Consider the following 20760-nt stretch of genomic DNA (forward strand, 5'->3'; position numbering starts at 1 on the left):
GGGTGACCTTGGTCGAGGCCACTTGGGGGGGGCCAGGCAATGCCTGGAGGCATTTGGGGTTGTCAGGACTGGAGGGGTTTGTTAATTGGCTTCTGGTGAGTAGAGACCAGGGAGTTGCTCAACATCCTACAATGCACAGGACAGCCCCCGACCCCAAAGAACTGCCAGCTCCAAAATGTCAATGTACCAAGGTTGAGAAGCCCCAAGATTCCTCGATGTGGAATAGCATCAACACACACACACACACACACACACGCATGCACGCTCCTGCAGTGTCCAGGCCTATCAATACCCCGTGGACTCTGAAGAGTGGGGTCGGGCGGAGACAAAAATAAACCCCATCCACACACGGACCACACTCACCATTAACGTCATATTTATTGTTATTTAGCTGCTCAGGAAAACATATACAGGTATATACAATTTGCATGAATACAGAAGACTGCACTTTACATATTTTTTTTAAAAAAGAAAGAAAAAAATAACACTCAATTTCATGAGCTATTGTCACAGTCTTCCAACCAAGCATTTCAGAAATGAATTTTTTTTTTTAAGAGTCAAAAAAGATTACAGGATTGCCTAACACACAGCAGAGTTAAGTTCTCATATTTTACATGTGCAACAACGTTTTCGTTTTCTTTCCAGAAGAGTTTGTTATGCGGTACCGATTACCAGTGTTTGGAGTCTCATGTGTTGGGTGTGTTTTTAATTTGCTTTTATTCTTTCCATTAAACCAAATTTAATGAAATAACATCCTTTTGCTTAAGGCTTATTTTTAAAGCTGTTCCATTCTGGGGTCATGGGGAGCGAGACCGTTTAAAACGTCAGGGGTTTCCGAGGCTGCTGGGAGCATGACCCTGATGGCCAAGTGCGCCGATGAGCTCAATGGCTGGGAAAGTCAGGACAGAAGTCAGGACACTTTGCTCCCCGGCCTTAAGCAATTAAGGAGAAATCATTCCTGGTTCAAAATGAAAATAATGAAGCTCTCAAACAGCTGTACATTGCAGAATCGGGGGTGGGGGGAGGTGGCGTCGAGTTTTTGCCCAGAATATGGCCAGGTTTCCTGCAGTCGGAGGCGGAGGGGAGTCTGGCTCCCCTTTGCTTTCATTTGGTGGCACAGTCTCAGGAGAGGGCGTCGGGACACACCATCTCGCTGATGAATCCGCGCCACCTGCTTCTGCCTTGCCTGGGCAAAGGACCCCAGACGGCCCAGCTGCACACGAGAGCCAAAGGTGCTGACCAAGGAGAGCAGAGAAGGAGGGAGGTGGGGGTGGCGGTGAGCGAGGTTTCTCTAGACCCCTCTCCCTTCACTGAAAAGTTCTTTGAAATAAACGGTGTGGGTTTTGTATGGCAAGTCCAAAGTCTTCGGGTGACTTGCCAAAAAACAAAACAAAACAAAAAAAACCTGGATCTAAAGACTCTGGGGGCCAACGGGAGGTGGGGGGAGGCATGAAATTGAGCATTTAATAAGACACGCTTGGGAACAAAAATGGAAATAAAATCTGCTCAGAGTCACCGATTTTGGTGAAGGGGGATGATCGGTCGTTTCTCGCTTGGCCCACTCCGGAATCAAGGTACACCTGCCACCCTCTTAAGTCATAAGAGCCCTTCGCAGGTATCAAGAGCACTCAAAGGTGCCCTTCTCTGCCAACACCAGGGCCTCGAATGACCGTCACTCAGGGAGGGCCAGAGGCCATGGTTACAGGCCTTGGCCTAGCTCTCTGCTGCCCAGCTCAGCTGACCACCCCTCTTCGCTCAAGGGGAGAAGTTATTCCCTCTTGAGATGCTTGGGATGTGGCACCAGGCTTGTAAAGGGTGAGCTGAGATTAAAAAGGGGAATGGGGGCATTTCCAGGGCTTAACAACCAAGGAACCAAAGTTATCGGTTATATTCCCTTTCTTTCCCCTTCTTCTATCCCTCGGGAGTCTGCACACCCCTGCAAAAACAATAAACAAAAACACCCACCCAGGCTCCAAGGCAGGGTGTTTTGCAGGCTGAGCCCTGTACTGAATGAGCCCCTCAAAAATGCTGGCTAAGGCCTCATCTCTCCCTGGTGGTGGCGGCGGTGAGGAAATGGCTCTGTGGGTTGCCCAGGTTAGAGGTGGGAAAGTAGATGGGGATGGAATGGAAGGGATGGGAGAAATTCACCCTGTCCCCTCCTGCCTCCCTGGTGAAGCCTGGACCTGTAACAGCTGCCAGGAAAGGTCAAAGGCCAAGAATTCACCCCCCACCCCCACCCTATCCCAGCACCCAAAGCCTAGTCGATCTGGCTGCAACGAGGGACATGAGCCCAGAGACCCAGAGGCCCCTCAAGCTGGAGGGCACTGCCGGTCCCCGCTCCACCCCCGACACACCAAGGCAGCTCAGGATAGAGTGAAAATTCAGAGCCTGGACATTTGCAGAGAGGCCCAGAAACGGAGAGAAAACACCACTGTGGACATTCCAGCTGCTTCCCACCAAGCCAGCAGGATGCATTCTCACCTCCAACCCAGAGAGGGGCAGCTGCCAGCAGGAGAGAGAACGGAGCTGGAGGCTGCATGTGAATTTGTAGGAACGGAAATATCTCTCTCTATTTTCTTAGGGAGCAGACAAAACAAAATCCCAGGCAGAATACCTAAGGGGGGCATTAATTGTTTGTCTCCTGCCTGACTGATGACAGTTGGGTGTCAATATATAATATTGTGATGACAATTTGACTTTCATCCGGCAATATTCCAGAACTACTGTTCTCCAGGATTTCCATTTTAATAAGCAGTGAACAAAGCAAAAAAAAAAAAAAAAAGAAAAAAAAGAGGGGGTGGGGAGAAGAAGAATAAAAAAGAATAAAAAAAGAAATCAACTCTTGTCTTATTATGAAATAACAATACTTGGACATACAGCAGCATGAAAATAAAATGAGGAAAGAGGTCATCTAAAAAATGTATGCCAAGATTACAGAAAAAATGGGGAATTACCTAGCAGGAAAAAGGCTTAAGCAAAAGTTTGCTAACTGCAGAAAGGTTAACACTGGTAACATACTGTGGCAGCCGAGTTTCTTTAAAAAAAAAAAAAAAAATTTGAGGTTTCCCCTCCCCCCCCCTTTAAATTAACCCTTTCCGGTCCATATGCCACTAAGCAGGTACCAACCTAGAAAAAAACAAATCATCCACTCAGCAATAGTGGCCCTTTCAAATGAACAAGTCGGGTAGGGTGGGGGTAGGGGTGGAGGAAAGGGAGTGGGTCAGTTGGGGGGAAGGAGGGGAAGAGAGAGAGGGAAGGGAGGGCCTGATGAGGGGAGGGGGTATTTCTTGTTGGTTCAAGTCAGGGCCGCCACGAATGTCCCAAATCTGTTGGAGATGTCGGAGTGCAGGGACCTCCAGGTGGGCACAGAGGCGCGAGCCTTGGCGTCACCCACGTCATCTGTGCAGTGGACAGACAGGCACTGCAAGTGGCTGCCGGGCTGGGTTGCCGAGGCCTTGTTTGCGGGGAGGTCGTGGGCTGTCGAGAAAGAAGGAAGAGAGGACGTTAGTGGTGTGCCCAGCAGTCAGGGGGGTTCTAATGGGGAACCCAGTGGCAGAGGCACGAGGAGGAGAGAGCAGCGTCCGTGCCCACTGTACATGGGTAAAGATGGATCGAGGGGGTCTAGAGATGCTTGGTTCGAATTCCTCTGCTGTTGCTCTGAATTTGACAAGAGAAGGCCCACTGCTGCGTCTCAGTTTCCCCCTTGGGAAACAGGGGAGTCGGGTAGGAGAAACACAGGGTCTGCCCATCTCTGGAGAACTGGAAGACATCTCAAGTGCAAAGGAAGACAACCAGGTCTGACGCTGATCAAGGAAGGCTTCTTGGATGACAGTCATTTAAATTGGGTATTGAAGGATGTGTACAAGTTCTCCAGATGCAGAAGAGGGGTAAAGGGAAGGCTTGCCTGTCTGGGCCACAGAACACATTCTTATCCTCTTGAAAGACATTTGCTGAAGGCATATTATGTGCTGGGACTTCCTTAAATACTGTCAAACCACACATCAATCTCAGAAGGTAGGGATGTCACCTTTACTTTACAGCTAAGAAAACTGAGACCCAGGGTGGGGCAATGTCTGGGTCACATGCGAGAAAATACGTAGCACCCTCCACAGAGAAGAAGGGACCGTGGGGAAGGTGCCTGTAACTACCCAACTCAGCACAGTTAGAGGAGGCCAGGGAGTCCATAGGTCCCTAACCTCTCCCTTTGTTCCCTCCTGGCCCCCTTGTGTTTGGCCCCTCCTTGGTGAGCCAAGGCTGAGGCTTGACTGAGGCAGCTTCAAGTGTAGGGGCAGGTACCTGGGGTAACTGCTTCTCTTTACTCTCTCCCATTCTCTGAGCTCAGTTTTCTAGCCCCCCTATTCCCCCCACCCCCCATTTTATGGATGGGGAGTCTAAGTACCAGAGCGGCACAACAACTTTCCTGAAGTCACACAGTACCAACCTGCAGGCTGAGACTCGAGTTCTAGCCTCAGTCAAGTCCCCTTCTCTGAAAATGGGATCAGTCAATGAGGTCATTACGTGCATAAAAGTGTCTGTGTAAACTGTAAAGCGCTATCCACACGGGGACACAGGGTGAAGTGCAGAGGGCAGAAAAGACTGAAGGTCTGGATTCCCCAACCAAACCAGTGCCTTTGCCCATCCCCAAATGCTGTGTGAAGGGAATGTGTGTGTGTGTGTGTACGTGTGTGTGTAGGGGGGATCTGTTCTTCCCCCGTCCCCTAAATGAAAATCCCCCCAATTTTCTTCTCAGTCATCCAACACCAAGAACACTACAGATCACCAAGGGTATGGTTACAGGCCAATCCAAATGGTCCAATGGGTTGGACACTCTTGAAGGGAAGGGAGTGTATCAGCCTTTCACACCTTAGTATGAATTAGACCATTAGAGTGAATTGTTAAACAAAGGCAACAGGTGAGAAGGCAACCTTCTCACCCTGCTGGGAGTGAGAACTTGGAGTTCTGAAGCCGGAAGGGACGGTGCAGTCATTTTGGAGACCTTTTAATTCACTGCTGTCAAGCACATACTGGTTCCATTCTGAGATTTACTATGTATCAGTTAGTATTCTCAGTTTTCTCCTTTTCTGTGAACCAAGGTCACACAGCTGGGAAGGGAAACAGCCAAGTGTGAAGATGGCTAGTGGTGAATTTCTGACGTAGTAGAAGTGAGAAAAACTGAAATTGGGGGTGAAGCACCCCAGCTCCAGCCGAGAGAGCACACCTAGATACGGAACACCACAATCCGCATGCCCACCGCGGCATCCTGTGCAGGCCCAGCAAGGGCCTTGGGCCAGGTGGGAACCACCGCAGCCACCCCGCCCTCCGGGATTAAGCAGGGGGCCTCCCAGGAGAGCTGAGCTATGGCCTGCAGAGAAAATCCTCCCAAAGGATGTGCCCAGACAGCTGAGGCCAGGCTATGACTAATTACCTGGGTTTGGGGCTCCCACCCCTGGAGTCCCAGAGACACCCAGCTTTGGGGCCTGTGTCCCGGGAGGAGGGCTGTGGAGCGACAGTCCTTCATTCTCATTCATTCAATTAATAAGCCTTTACTGGGGTTGTAGTCTGGGGGGCAGGGAGTCTGATACAGGGAGCATGACAGACCGACCCTGCCCTCCTCATGGAGCCTGCAGTGACGGTGGGATGGGCTAGGAGGCCGTGTCATAGCGCAGTTACTTTGCAGTCACAGTGCAGGACCCGAATCCCAGCTGTGTGGCCTGGAGTCCACCACTTTCCCTCTCTGAGCCTCATTTCCTCATTGGTTAACCAGGTGCCTTAGAGCCTCACAATGGCCTGGCACAGAGAGAACTTCAGTTTGGGCTTCTAGAACTGTCCTTAGTATCTGGGTGAGGGGGTAGGGTCACAGGGGGTGAGAATCTTTGCAGGGGTTCCCTAAGGCCATTGTGAGGTAACCTCTCCTCTCGGCAGTCCCCTGCCCATGAAATCAGAGCCTGTGCCCCACTTCATGAGAGGGGAAATAGGTTCTGAGCCCAGGGTTTCAAAGCCGGCTGTCTCTCTGCTAATGACACACCCGGGCTTCACCTCCAGGAACCCAGAGACATCAGATTTGGGTCTAGTGAAACAGACACAGCCCCCGTACCCGTACTCTTGAGCCCTTGCTTGCCTCACTCCCACGACACCCCACTGCTTACTCTTCCGGAAAGGGATTTTATCCCAAGCGTTTCAAGGTGGAGATGGGAGGGGATTGGGGTGCCAGTGAGCAGACAAATTCTAGGAAGGGGATTCCTTCCTTCACTTTACACGCATAATCTCAAGGAGCCGAAGCAGCAATGCTTGTGCCCATTTTACAGATAAGGGGGGGGGGGCTCGGGGGATAAAACCCAGGCCAGAGGTCCCCCACATTAAGACAGCTGACTCCTTTTTTCGGTTGCTGCAAGTCCTGGGAGGTGAAGGGAAATTGGTGTTTCCTGAGCAACATGCCGAGGCAGAGGAGGCTGGGGGACCCACCTGGGAACTGAGGTGCTGCGTGATTGTCACAGACCCACCCAGATGGCCAAATTTCCTAAAGATGCTTTTATTCCCAAATTATAAACAATTCCGAGACTTTCCTTATTTTGGGGCATGCATTTACTGAGGGCACGCTAGAGAGACGCAGATGCATATTTCTGTGTATTGTCTGGTTCCATCACCCCACATGCCCAGCAATAGGGTGACACATCTCCCCACTCCAGAGGGTGCACCTGGGGTGGCGAAGGAGCTGGCCCCACATCTAGGAGACCCAGCATGGGATTCCCCAGCTCTGCCTCGGCCAAGCAAGAGAGAGCCGCCCGTCTGGCATTGCAGGGAGTATTTTTAAGAGAGAATCTTATTCTCCAGTTCTCGACAACCCAAGCATGACCGAACGCATCCTCCTGCTGGATTCCTTCCAGGTGGGGGGACCCAACCCACCCTGGGACTGTGTCCCCCACCCCCGCCCCCCATCCCCCAGGCTGCTGACTTGCAGCAGATAAATCAGAGCCACGGAAGCCAGCCTCAGGTCGGGGCCTGCCTGGGCTCGGGGAGAGGCCCTCAGTCCCGGTTCTCCCTCCCGGCGGTGGCGGGGAAGCCAGCCCCCCACGCTGGGACCCAGAGATAAAAAAAAAAAAAAGAAAAAAACCCAACCCTCCCGGACCCGCCCGCCCAGCTCTCAGGGTGGAGGGGGACCCTGGAGTTGTTCGGCGCCTGGCACCGGCAGACACCACAGAACCCGTCCCATCGTTGTCATTTTTTCGGCTGGTTAGGTGCCTGCCTCCGCCATCAGACTGGCTGCAGGGGGAGGGGCAACTCTGGTCTGTTTGGCTCCAAGAGGTGAGGGGTGGGGGCTGCACGAGGGTCACCCACCGGGGCAGGGGGCGGTGCAGGTCCCCAGCTCTGGGCCAGACCCTCACCTACCTCTCAGCCCAGGATTTCGAGCTGGTCGAACCCCAGAATCCCCCAGGTTGTGGGAACCTCACCTCTCTCCTCAGGCCTCAGTTTCCTCATCTGAACCCCGGAGTTAAGGGGTTAATCCCATCCCCCAAAAAGAGAAGCCCAAGTTCTAACCCCACCCTGTCCTGGGAATGGGAGCGTCCTTGGAGAGAGGGTCTTTGAAGATGTGATTAGTGAAGATGAGGCCAAACTAGCTCAGGTGGGCCTGCCCCAATCTGACCGGAGTCCTTTATGTCCAGAGGACATCTGGACACAGAGACAGACAGAACGCCATGTGTGACAGCAAAGGCAGACCGCAGTTCTGCAGCTGCCAGCTCAGGAGGGCCAATGACGGCTAGCAGCTGGAAGGAGCAAGGAAGGGTTCTCCTCTGCAGGTTTCGGACAGCACGGCCCACCCGATGCCTGGGGCTTGTGGACTAATGGCCTCTGGAAATTTGACATGATACAGTCCTGCTGCTTTAAGTGCCTGGCTGGCGGTATCCTGTGACAGCGACCTCAGGAAACTAAGGCACCTGGGGAAGGTGATTCCTGGAAGGCGGGCTCAGTGCAGTTCGGAGGGCCCCCGTGGGAGAAAGAGCTCGTGCTGTCTGCATGCAGGGCGTGGGTCCCAGGGGCCGGTCTGTCCTGTTCCCATGTGCACCTCCCTCCATTGACGCAGGACAGGGGGCTGGGTGGGGACATCTGGTTCCCGGGGCAGGGAGGGATGCAGGATGGGTTTCAGGGGCCCACATCTCCGGCTGCAACGGAGCAGCCTGGACTTGGGACGTCTCTGCTCTTCCTTCTCCCGAAGACCCTTTCCGGCTCTTGCTTCATGTACACAAATCCTCTCTGATTCTTCGAGCCCCTTCCTTCCTCCTCTCCAGCTCCGTCTTAACCCCCACAGCACTTTTGGTCAGCCATCTCTTTGCAGCCAACTCCATACCAGGCTATCAAGGAACAGGCGGCCTCCTGCGTTTCCCACTGCAAACGTGAGACCCATGTCAGATTTTGTCCTCTCACTTTCTCAATCCACAACGGGGACGATAAATCCCAGAAAAAGAAAGAGAGCACCGTGGGCAGGTGCCAAAAAAAGGGATTGCGTGAATACCTAATGGCATTTCATTTCTCTTCCTGAGTTCAACGACGATAGCAGCTACCATTTACGGAGCAAGGGACTTTTGCCCACATCACTTCGGCTCTCAGAACCTCAGTTATAAGAACTGGGGACAGGTTGCAGGGGACAGGGGGTGGTTCGGGGTCAGGCTGGCCATCATGGAGGCAGTCAGCAAGATTAAATGCAACAATCCACATAAGGTGTTTAGCACGTGGCCCAGCACAAAGTAAGGGCCCGTCAGTGCCAGCTCTGACCACTAACGGGTCCTTGTTGACGGCTAGTCTTTCCTCGGGGTAGGGGGCTTCTGACCTGCCCACCCAGGAGAAGGCCAGGGGATATGGAGGAAGGGGCCATGGGAGGTCGAGGGGAGCTGCACAGAACAGGCCAGATCGTGCAAGACCAGAAACTTTACCCTGGGGCACTGGGGAGCCATGGAAGTTTCAAGCAGGAGAGTGGGCTGCTCTGGTTGGGGCTTCGGGAAGCTCACTCAGCTCAGAGAGGACAATGGGCTTTGGGGATCAACATGGAAGCAGAACATGGGCTAAGACCTTCCCTTACTTTCCGGCTGTGTGACCTGGGCAAACCGCTACAACTTCAGCTATAAAAAGACCAGTAAGAGAATCTGCCTCCCAGTGTGGGTAGAAGGTTATATGAGATCTTACGGTAAAACCTTTAGTCTGTGATGAGCCCTCAAAAAAGAGGTTAGCTGCTCTCCTGATTATTTCTATTACTATTATTTAACATTCAGGGCTTTGGAAGTGGCCAGAGTGAGCAAGGCCGTTTGTCAGCTTGGTGCCACGGGCAGTTCCTTTGTCTCGGCGGGGGCCCGGGCGCTGCTGAGAGGCCTGCCCCTCCTTGTCCCTGCCGAGGCTGGGGGCCCAGGCTGTGATCCCAGGCAGAGCAGGCAAATTAGAATTCCGAGCGTATTTTTAACTCAGGGCTTATGTAAGGAGCCGTGTGGGCCCCAGAACACAATAGCGAAATGACTCTCGCCCGACTCACCCTCGCCGGATTCCGACAAAGGGAAATGTATTTTGGTTTTTCCTTTATTTGGACCTGGCAAGGGGGAGACGCTGGCTTCCGTGACAGCTGCCACTCAGCTGCAGGGCTGGGCCGCTGGGCCACCCTCCCCTTGTCCTCTCCCCAGCCACGAGCTCCCAGATGCATCCGCGTCTGCTCAGATCCCGAAGCTCCGGTTTGGCGTCTCCGTGAGCGCCTGGCCATCACTCCCAAGCAGGCTCTGAGCACTGCAAGCCCCTCCTCCCTGCCCTCTACACCCCAGGCACCAAGAAGGGAAGAGGCTGCCTCCAGAGTCCCCCTGCTTCCCCCCTGCCCCACTGCCCAGCTTGGTCCAGGCCACTGCTGCCATCTCCTGCCTGCAGCAGCCACCTCGATGCTCTTTCTGCATCCAGCTGGCCCCCAAAGCCCATCTTCCCCTGGGAGCTGGGAAGAGCTTCCTGAAGCATCAACCAGAGAAGACCTCTCTCCCGCTTGAACCTTCCATGGCTCCCCAGTGCCCCAGGGTAAAGTCCCTGGCCCACTGAGAACCCTCCTCTGTACTACAAGCCCCAGCTCTGCAGTTTCTCAGTGGAACCCTAATCTTTCCCACCTCCACCCCACGCTCCTAGAACACCCTCTACTCCTCACCCCTGCTGATTCCCGCCATGCTGCTTGATGTCACCTTGCCATGATGTTTCTCCAACACCCCCGACCCACAGCTGCGTGACTCTCCTCCCTGCTGGTGGACGGCACTCTGCCCTCAGCCTCCATAGTGGTGATGACGCCAGTGGTACCATCTGGCCGGCTGCAGGGAAGAGCTGACGCCATTTCACTCGAGTAGGGAGAGACCTGAGTTTGGGGCCCTTGCAAACAGGCCACCAAAAAAGGAAGACGACATGAGGGGACTTTAGAGGCAGATGGAGCATGGTCTGTAGCATTTTTCCCAGCTGGGTGACCTTGGGCAAGTCACTTTCCCTTTCTGGGCCTCAGCTTCCTTCGTTGTCAGAGGGGATAAGGATGGCACCCAGCCCCGTTGGCAAGGGAGATGAGGTTATATAGTGTCTGGTATACAGCTGGTGCTCAGGAATGCCTCTAATTATCAGGGCAGACAGAGGTTACGGAAATAGAGTCCTGCTCAGTAGTAAGCAAAATCTCACTGCTAAGGCCTTTTTCTAAGAACCCATTGTGGGGATTTGGGAGACCGACTGTAGGGGGGCTGACCTCCAGAATTCAATTGGAATCCTCCTACAGGGCCCCCCTCCAAGGAGGACCCTGCTTCAGCTCCTTGTCCATGTTTAACACCTGGGTCAGATCCCCTCTTCCAGGCAGGCAACAGGGTTGGGAGATTCTCTGACCCTAGGCTCAAGGATGGGGAACCACAAATCTAAGTGAGATATCCAGCAGCAGAAAGAGGGTCTACCCCACCTGAGCCAAGCAGGAAAAGAGCAAAACCCCACAGCAGATGCTCGCTCAACAACTCCCCAGTGCCAGCAGCTTGGCAGGGAGTCGGGACGCTGGGCACAGAGGTCAGCATTCAAATCCCAACTCAATTTGAATCTCAGCTCTGACCCCCCTCACCAGCTCAGGACCTTGGGCAGGCCAACTTGCCAAGTCTCAGTTTCCCCATCTGTAGAAGAGGATAACAAATCCATCCAGTGAAGGCTGGAGGAGCCAGCTTGGAGGCCCAGGCGGCAGACGCAGCCTCCCAGCTGTCACTCCCTGCATTTTGCTAAATGTTTTAACATATATGACTCACATTCTCATCCCCATCCTGCTTGCTGTGTGACCTTGGGTGAGTCACTCCCCCTCTCTGGGCCTGTCTGCTCCTCTCTAAAAGAGGAGACATATAATAACCTCTCCTGACCCACATCCAGTTAGCCCCTTCCATCTATTTGGAGCTATCAGATTTAGCACTGAAAATGCCCCAAAGTGGTGGACCCTGGGGTATCTCAGCCTAAGAGGGGAGCCCAGTGAACCACACCACCCACAACCCCCACTGACAAGGGACCAAGGAACAGAGGCATCCAGTGGCCCAGGGGAGCAGCCACACTCAGCCCAACCGTCTGCCAGCATCACCTGGCCCTTCTCTGCCCTCCCACCTCTGTCAGCTGCCAGCACATGGTGTCACCCTGACAACTGAGGAAAGGAAACAGGAAAGCTGAGCAAGTCTGTGTCTGCTGTCACCGAAGATATAAAGCAAATGCCAATCGTGGGCTCTCTACGAGCCAGGCCTTGCCCATCTCAGCGAACCAACTCCCCGCCATGGAGCCAGAGCCCAACACTCTGCCCGTTTTACAGAAGAGGAGACTGAGGCCCAGGAGGACACACAGCTGGCCAGCAGCAGAGCCCAGGTCATTCCTAAGTGTGGCAGCAAAGTGTGTGGTTTGATTAAAGCTACGTGCAAAGTGTAACAAATGTAGGGCAGGCCACGGTGGCTCAGCAGGTAAGAGTGCTTGCCTGTCATGTCCGAGGACCCGGGTTTGATTCCCGGTGCCTGCCCATGTAAAAAAAAAAAAGTGTAACAAATGTACCTGTCTTTAGTGGCAGGTACATTTCTCCCTCTCCTCTGTCTCCCTCTTCTCTCCCTACCCGCCCCACCCCCCCCAGACAGCAGCACTTTCACCTTTTAGAAAAGGACCCTGAGGTTCAGAGAGGGCATGAGATCTGCTAAGGGTAACACAGTGACTGACATGAACCCCATGCCCCATGGGATGCTTTCTCCACTGAAGCTGCCTACAAGTTTTAAATGCACCATGAGCCCCATCTGATAGCCCATGTGGAAGGGCTTCTGGTGGACAGGGAGGGCCTGTGTGGCCCTTCTACCCACGGCACAGTGCCAGGCACAAAGAGATCCCCACCCCCACTGATGACCGGGGAACCACGTGAGGCCCCACCATCCTGCACCCAGCACAGGGTGGAGCAGGGGGTCTCACACCAGCCCCTGCGGCAGCTCAGCCTGGCCTGACACTCGGCCAGGGCCTTGGAAACCTCGACATTAATGCGGGTTGACTTGGCCGAAGGGAGCTGTCATTTAGATCGAGAAGGGGCTGAGGGGAGTGGCAGGGGCATCGTCAGAGCCCGGTGGGGGGCAGGCCTGGAGAATGTGGAGGATACTGGGTTCTGGAGGACCCTCCCCAGCCTGGAAGGGCCCATCTGCTGGGGTGGCATACGAGGGCCAGAGCCGCAGGATGGACACGGCCAGCTCCTCGCTCCAGGCTGGAGCCGCTCGGGTCAGCTCCTATCCTGGCGCCTCCGGGTGCGTAGCCAGTGACCTGTGACACGTGCAGCCCACGTGCCCCCCGGGCCACTCCTGGCCTGTGTGCTGCCTGGATGTGACAGGGGCTGGAGGCCAGCCCTTCCACCTACACCTTCCTTCTGACAGTGTCCTCGGGAGACGGGGAGGGGAGAACACTGCACATGGAGTCCCGAGCATCGCATTTCGGCCTCGGCTCTGGGCAAGACACTTAACTCCTGAGCCTCAGTTTCCCCCATCTATGAGATGTATCGTCCACAAAGGGCTGGTGGGAGAGTCTGTGGGATAGTGCATGCCAGGTGTTAGCCCAGTGTCGGGCTGTGGGGATGCACCCTGTAACTCGACCCTGCTACTAGAATTATTATTGTCATCGTTACCATGATGTTGGGGACCCTCTCCAGCCCTGTCTCCAGCCCAGCCCTCCCCACTCTCAGTTTCTGGTCTTCTAGCCCACAATGTACCGCCACAGCGTGGGGTCCGACGCTGGGTGGCCCGGGCAGGTCACCGGCCCTCTCTGGCCCCCAGCATCTTCACCTGTAAACTGGGTGCCACCTCATAGCAGGACCCATACCCCACAGAGCCCCCTACCTGGCACATGGCGAGCGGTCCCACTAAATCATTCTTTTTGTAAAATAAGATACACATCTGCGTGCATTTACATGCAATTAGAACCTCATTGCTTTCAGCTGATTGGAAGGACGGGATTCAATGGCAAGCCTGAGTTTAAAAAAATATATATATGAAAGTAGGGATGGTTTGGGTGGGGGTACTCGGGGACACCCATCTCACCCACCCGTCAGGGGGGCTGCAGGGGGCTCCATGGTGCTTCCCGTGCCGAAGGGGCCTGAGGATAGCGGGGCTGCAAGCAGCTGCTCGCCCTGGACAGTTCCCCGAGGAAGGGGTTTGCTTGAGGACCGGTCGTGACACTCACGCGCTTTGCAGCAGAGGCCTGGGTTCGAGTCCCAACCCTGGCACTGCCTGGCAGAGTGCAACTCTCAATCGGCCCCTTGTCCCACAGGCTCCCTCTCCTCATCTGAAAAATGGGTTTGGCCATTCCCGACTGGTCAAGAGGGGGTGAAACATTGTCATTAGCTGTTTCCGCTCATTTCCCCCGAACCTGAGCCCGTTGCAGCCTGTAGGGGCTTCTCACCATGGCAGTAACAGTGTGACAATGGCCTAGCACATCAGAACCATGCCTGCACCCCGGGCTGTGCTGGCCACTGGGCTCGAGAGGTGACCCATCCCCAGGCTGGGGAAGAGATGGCCTGGTAAGCAGGTAACTACAAAAGCAGAACCTAATCCCTGTGGGGCAAAAGGCTGCCCTGTATCGGGGGACCCTGGGGGAGAGGTAGGGATCTGGGAAGACGTCACAGAGGAGGAGTTTAAAGCTTTGCAGGGAGAGAGAGGTAGAGGGGCACTCCAAACCCTGGTGTGATTATTTTGGAAGAAAGATCAAGAGCCTCTATTTGGGGCCTAGAGGGAAACAGAGGGAGAGAAGGCTCCAAAGTTCCCATGAGACCCCAAGAAGGAGGTTGGTTTTTTTATCAGGCCCTGTGTATTCACACCTATGAATCCTCGGTGAGGCAGTAGGTGGGGAAACCGAGACCTGGAGAGAAGCAGTGACGTGTCCCAGGCCATCTACCGGTGAGAAGGGTTAAGGGCAAGTCAATTAACCTCTCTGCACCTCAGTTTCCCCATCTGTGAAATGGGATCACAGATATCCAGGGCAAGGCTGCTGGGAGGGCAACATGTGATCACATTCACAATAACAGATAATAACAAATACAGTTAACATGTCCACTCTTTAAAATCACTAATTCCTTGCAAACATGCTAATCCCTCATCAAAACTTTGCAGGCAGCTTCTGTTCTTGTACCCTCATTTCACAAACGAAGACCATGCCAGGGTCATGCCACAGAGCCAATCCGGTCCTCGGCTTGTTTTTATAAATAAAGTTTTATTGGAATACAGTCAACACTCATCTGTTTAAATTTAACTAGGGTGCCTTCATGCTGCACTGGCAGAGGTGTGTAGTTGTGACAGGTACCGCATGACCTGCAAAGCCTGAAATATTTACTGTCGGGCCCTTTGCAGGAAAAGCTTGCCAACCCTAAGCTTGTGCCTTAGAGAAGAGAGATCACTCATCCAAATACAACACAAGAAGGAGTGGCAGCCAGGCACACAGCAGGTGCTCAATACAGGTCCTCTAGAAATATGTTTCTATGTGTAAACAACACGCTGATCAGCAAACACTCACACTGGGACCCTAAAGAAACCAGAAATGTCCTCCTCATTTACCATGGCTCTGACCTTCCTTCACGGGCTGCACCGAAATCTTCTGCCTTCCTACTTAAAAATCAACAAAGCATGAAAATGGATGGTTGGGGGTGGGGGCTCTTGTTTTTAAAAATAAATCACTCCAGAACATGTCCACAAATGCAATGCAAGAGGAGAAAGTTTGGTTCTCTGAGGCAGAGCCGAGTCTGTCCACATCTCTCAGGCCAGGAGACCAGTGGCAGGTCACAGCAATCTCCCAACAGTTTCTCCTGCATGGCAGAGCCCTTTGGCCTCGTTGGCGAATGACTCGGGGATAGTTCAAGGGATGGACAAAGTGGACGGTGAGAGGCCAGGAGAACGGGGACGGAGAGAGCCCAGAACTCACTCACTGGCTCATCTTGTTTATCCTCTTGGCAGTTCTTCGTGGCAGACCAAGGATTCACACTCAGGTCTGTGTGAGTTCAGGGTCTGCATCTTCTTAACCACCCCCTGGCATCTGCCTCATCCAGGGGAGAGAGGCGGGTGGGGCAGCAGATGCTGATTTCAGCAACGGAAGGAGCTGTTTGGTCATTCCCACCAAAACAACAGGAACAGAACTCCCAGCGTGCCCCGTGCTGGCTCACCCATTCTCGGCTCCCACCTCCCAAGGGTTCCAGCAGGTCCCACCTTCGGCTCTCTGGGGAGAAGTGTGCCCACCACAAATAATCCCCCAATTTGCTTTCCCCTCGACTGGGCTCTCCCCGCCCACCCCAGGACACCAAGGCCTGGCTCTGCTGAAATCTGGTTGTAGGTGTCCTTGGATGCATTGCTTGCCCTCTCTGGGCCATCATCTCCTTTCTAAGAGGCAGGTGTCCCAGCTGCCAGGACTGTGACCCCATGACCTGAGGAGGCCACCCGAATGGGTGTTTCCCATCCCAAATTATCCCATGCACTGATGGAAAATGCTTGCTAATCTCTACCTTGCATTATGAGAGAGGACAGGATGAGGCCGATTGGCCTGGCTCTATGTGCTCTCGCTGAGCCTACAACACCTGCAGTGCAGTGTGAGCCTCCGAGGGGAAGGCAGGGGTCCACGCTCCTCCCAGGCAGGGAGTGTGCAGAGGTGGGCATGGAAGCCTACCCCAGCCTGCCTTCCATCAAATTTTCCCCAGCCAGGACACATCTTGCAACACTCACATACCACTTCCATGAAGGACTTTCTAGATTTGGCCTATGTTTCCAGTACAGAGAGGTGGGACCTCTCCTCCCAGGGCAGAGGTCATAGCCCCTCATCCTTGTGATCTTCTAGAGAAAGCTAAACTGGACCCTGGGAAGACTGAGCTGGTAGATATTGGACACTGAGGAAACTGGGGCCAGAGAGAGACAAGTCAGGGGCAGAATGGTAGCTGGATGTGTGTATTCTGCTCTGCCTATACAAGCCAGTACTTTGTCCCCTCCTCACTCAGAAAGCTTAATCATGTAGTTTGTGGTATGCCGTCACCAAGAGGTGGCAATATCACTCTTGCCAGGTGCCCCTTTCCCTGGACCACTATTGTCTCCTCTCCTTTCACCTGGTCACTCTCCAAGCTCCCTCAGTGCATTCCAGTGCCCCCCATACTCCTGTTCCCACCCTGACTTCTCATGCCACAGCCCTTAGAATGTGCACTGAATGAAGCCAAAGGCTTCGACTCTCCTGTACATCGCTGTGGCCCCCAGCACCTGGCACATGGCAGGGCCTCAACCAAGACGTGCTGAGCATCTTAATTCCTGAAGGCAGGAGCAAACCCTGCAGCACTGCCTAAGTGAGGAAAACTCAAACCACATCATCTGGAACTCTCCAAAGCTGTCTGGGTGCCAAGGACACGAGTCCCTTCCCTGGGTGGGGGTGGGGAGGTGGGTACCCACTTCTCCTCCCCTTGAACTTACCAAGAAGGGGCCACACCCTCCCACAAATCACCCAGAGGCCATGGAATCCCACCCACACCTCTCCCCTCAGCCAAAATCCTAACCCAGCCACCAGACCCTCTTCCAAGATTTCAGGTAGAATTCTCCCAGTTTGTTTGACACCTCACTGGGGTGAAAGGGAGCCAAATATGCAGGTGCCTTGAGTGGACAGAAAACACAGGGAGAAAACTCAGGTAAGCTGTCTCAGCTGCCAGCCCCTTAGCAGTGATGAACGCTTGCAATTTCTTCCATGCTGGGGATGATGGCCCAGGAGGGGGCCTTCCCTGACCCAGCACCCCCACCCAGCCCACCCCTCTGCCAACTGAGCCCCATGCCCAGACCTACTGGGGTAACCCCTGAGGGGAGTTTTAAGGTGGTTAAATGACCCTCCCTTCCATGCTCTGACACCACCTCCCTTTCTGCTTTATTTCCAGGGAAGGGGACCACACAGGGTGTCTGTGGCTGCACGGGGCCCTCACCATAACTTGCAGAGGGAGGGGTTGTTATTCCATTCCAGAGGATGCAGAAACAGGTTCACAGAGGGTGGGTGACTTGCCCAGCATCACACAGCTAGGGAGCAGCAGAGGCAGGATAAGACAGAGTCCCTTTCCGAAGACTCTTCTAACTTTCCCAGAAAGAGAGGGAGGGAGGTGACAGAGTGGAAGGGAGAAAGAAGGGAAGGAAAGAAGGAAAACTGATTCCCACTTTCACCCTGCCTTCCCTCTCCGCCACCTACTCTGCTTCTGGAAGCGCGTGCCTCTTTACCGGGTGCCCTGGGGCGATCAGAGCCGGCCACGCACGCACCGCGGACCGCGTCACTCACGCCAGACCTCACCCACTCACCCGCACGCCAGCTCGCGGGGTCCCCTGCAGAAAGGGGAAGAATTCACCCGCCTCTGTGGAGCTCGCCCCCCCTGAGCAAAACTACAACTGCTCAGGGCAGAGCCACAGACAGCGATGCCTCAGGCTGCCACCGGGCAATTCACTCTCACCCACCCGCCCACCCTGGGCTCAGGGGCGCTTGGAGTGTGGCAGGTCAACGATTTAGGGGGAGGGGAATCCATCCAAACTCAGGGTTCTCTGAGTCTAGAACTGTGCTGGCCAAAAAAAAGAAACACAGGTGGCATTTTTAATTTAAATTCATTAAAATTAAATAACATTTTAAACTGAGTTCTTCATTCACAGGAGCGGTAGTTCAAGCCCTGAGCATGGGCGTGGGGACTGGGTCAGCACAGACATAGGACATCTCCAGCCAGCAGAATGTTCTACAACGAATCTACAAAACCTCTTCCAATCTGCGCCAGCGGGCGTCACCACAACTAGTTCTCTTAGCAAACAAAAGCAGGCCCTGTCAGTTTCGGGTCCCATCCTTTTCAAACGGAAGCTTCCATACATTGAAGTAACTCTGGGTTTCAAAAGGAGCCACGGGGTCACCCTCCAGGGTTATCTCTCACTGGCACTCCCACCAACACACATTTCCTCTCGAACCCACGGCAGACACAGCTCATCAGCAGAGCCACCCCCTCCTATGCCACTTCCTCCTGTGCAGCCTCAGAGTCTTTCTCAACACAAGACTCCAGGCAGCCAGAACAAATCAATCCAGATGAGCACTGGGCACTGAGCCTGTACTGGGCACTGAGCCTGATCTGGTCTGATCGTGGAAAGGAAGAAACCAAGGCTGGAGGTCACACGCCAGGACTACAAAAGCCTCCCGATTTGCCCACCATACCTCCCCTACCTCCCCCACTAAAGCTCTGGACAGTTGGGGTTCAGAGTCCCCAGAATCCTGGAAAGTGACCGATGATCGCAGCAGTAATGACAATAACAACGCCAGCTCATCGATGACCTGCTCTGTGGCGGGCCCCAAGCCTTGGTGTTCACTGGTACCTTCCTTCATTCTCATGGCATCCTGCAATGGCGCATTATTATTCCCCCTTTCCAGACGGTGCCCAAAGGAAGATGGTCTAAATGGCAATCTAATGTGATACTCGGCATCCCGAGGGCTCAGTCTGGACCACGCAGGATTTCACACTATCCCCACCCAACCCAGGGAAAGGCCATCCCTACGCAGCCTCAGCTTACAAGACTCTCCCTCTCGAACGTTCAGCCAGGGCAGGAGATGCGTTCCACGATCCTTAGTCAGAAAGCACTGCAAAGGTCGGTCCATTGTAAACGAGATTCTAGAACCACTAAAAGGAGGACAGGGAGAGATTTCAGATACCCAACACGCAGTCAGACTCCAGTACACAGACGGGGGTTTGGAGGGCAGCCATTTCAGATGGAGAAACTGAAGCTCAGGGAAGGGGGTATTCCGGCTCTCAGGCCAGTGCACTCTCCAACGCATAAATTGCCAGAGGGGACTCCGGGGTCCTTCTAGGTGAGCCCTGCACCTGGCAGAGAACCACCCTGGGCTCAGGTCCCGCCTCCGTCTTTCCCCAGCTGTGTGACACTGAACAAAGCACTTTCCCTCTCTGGGTTTTGGTCACCTTGCAATAAGGAACCAGGTCCCACCTTGGTCAAAGAACACAAAAAATGTAAAGTTGTTGTGTAAAAACTCAAAAGTTTTTAAAAACTCCTAATCATCATTGTCTGACTTCATGATACAAACCGATTTTTAACTTTCTCTTAAGTATACCTCCCAAAAAGGGATTGAGTCCAGAAAAATGTAATAGTCATTATCATTTAACGAACAGTTTCTCTGTGCCAGGCACTGTGCTAAGCATTTGGGGTTGGCCAACTATGGCTTGCAGGTCAAATCTAGCTTACGGCGTTTTGCTTTGTTTTGTTTTCTTGTAGCCAGTGAGCTAAGAATGCTTTCCACATTTGTAAATGGTTGGAAAAATCAAAAGAATATTTTATGGCAAATGAAATAATATGAAATCCAAACTCAGCATGCATAAATAAAGTTTTATGGGAACACAGCTACCCTCATTTGTTTGCATCGCGTCTGTGGCAGCCTTCAAGCTACAAAGGCAGAGTTGAGTAGTTGGGACAGAAATTTGCGTGGCCTGCAGAGACCAAAATATTTACTCTTTGACTCTTTACAGAAAAAGTTTGCTGACCCCTGCATTAGCTCATTGGATTGTCACAATGACCCCCATTTTACAGATAAGAAAAGCTGAGGCTCAGAGAAGGAGATGACTTGCCCGGTTCTCACCGCTGGGGAAGTGGTTTTGCTAGGATTTGAAACTTGGGGAGGAAAAAGCTAAATCTCCTACCCTGTCCCTGGAGGTTGAGTGCTGGGATCTCCCAGGTAGGCCAAGGAACAAAACAATCATCCATCCGCCTCCTGGAAAAACCAAGCCTGCTTCTGTTTGCTGGGGCTCCTCAGAAACAAGATAAGGAGTCACGTGTGTCCTTCCACCCCAGCCCTCCCCAGCACTCTCCATCTTGGTGGAGCGACAATTGCTGCCGCTGGGGTGCAGGGGTGGTGCCCACCCAGCACCCCGCACCCAGCCCAGCAGGTGCCAACTCTGCCCTCATCACCCCACTGCCTTGCCGCCTCTCGGTAGCGAAATTGCCCGAGACTAATTGTAAGTAATATTTAATTTTATCAGGGATAATTACATGAAATTAATTCGGCTTCTACGTGGAAACACTTTGTACCACTCACCTTACCAGGGAGGTGGGGTGAAAATCGAGGCACACAGGAATAACTGGGGTGCAGAGAAGGGAGTGGTCAAAGGATTTGGAGTAATCAAGTCATGATTCTGGCTTGTGCTTAAATGAGCGCCAACTGGATGCCTGTGCCAAAAGGCTCCAGGGCATGACGTCATTTACCTCAGGTCCCTCC

The 20760-nt window shown here is 53.5% G+C and overlaps 1 protein-coding gene across 2 annotated transcripts in view; it reads right to left on the reverse strand.

Annotated features, from left to right (window-relative positions):
• Positions 1–365: 365 nt before the first annotated feature.
• Positions 366–20760, reverse strand: part of MN1 (MN1 proto-oncogene, transcriptional regulator) — a 47026-nt gene continuing 26631 nt past the window's right edge. The window contains exons 1-2 of one of the 2 annotated variants that reach the window (XR_013175815.1): positions 5426–5828; positions 3390–3477 (exon numbers count right to left, since the gene is read on the reverse strand). Coding sequence is in view for 1 of the 2 variants with exons in the window: in XM_077160718.1 (XP_077016833.1) it covers positions 3296–3477 (182 nt within the window). In the remaining variant the exon portion in view is untranslated. Of the gene's footprint in view, positions 3478–5425; positions 5829–20760 lie in introns of those variants that run through there. The other variant, XM_077160718.1, reaches the window with a different exon arrangement.

Source organism: Tamandua tetradactyla, chromosome 5 (genome assembly GCF_023851605.1).
Source record: "Tamandua tetradactyla isolate mTamTet1 chromosome 5, mTamTet1.pri, whole genome shotgun sequence".
NCBI lineage: Eukaryota > Metazoa > Chordata > Mammalia > Pilosa > Myrmecophagidae > Tamandua > Tamandua tetradactyla.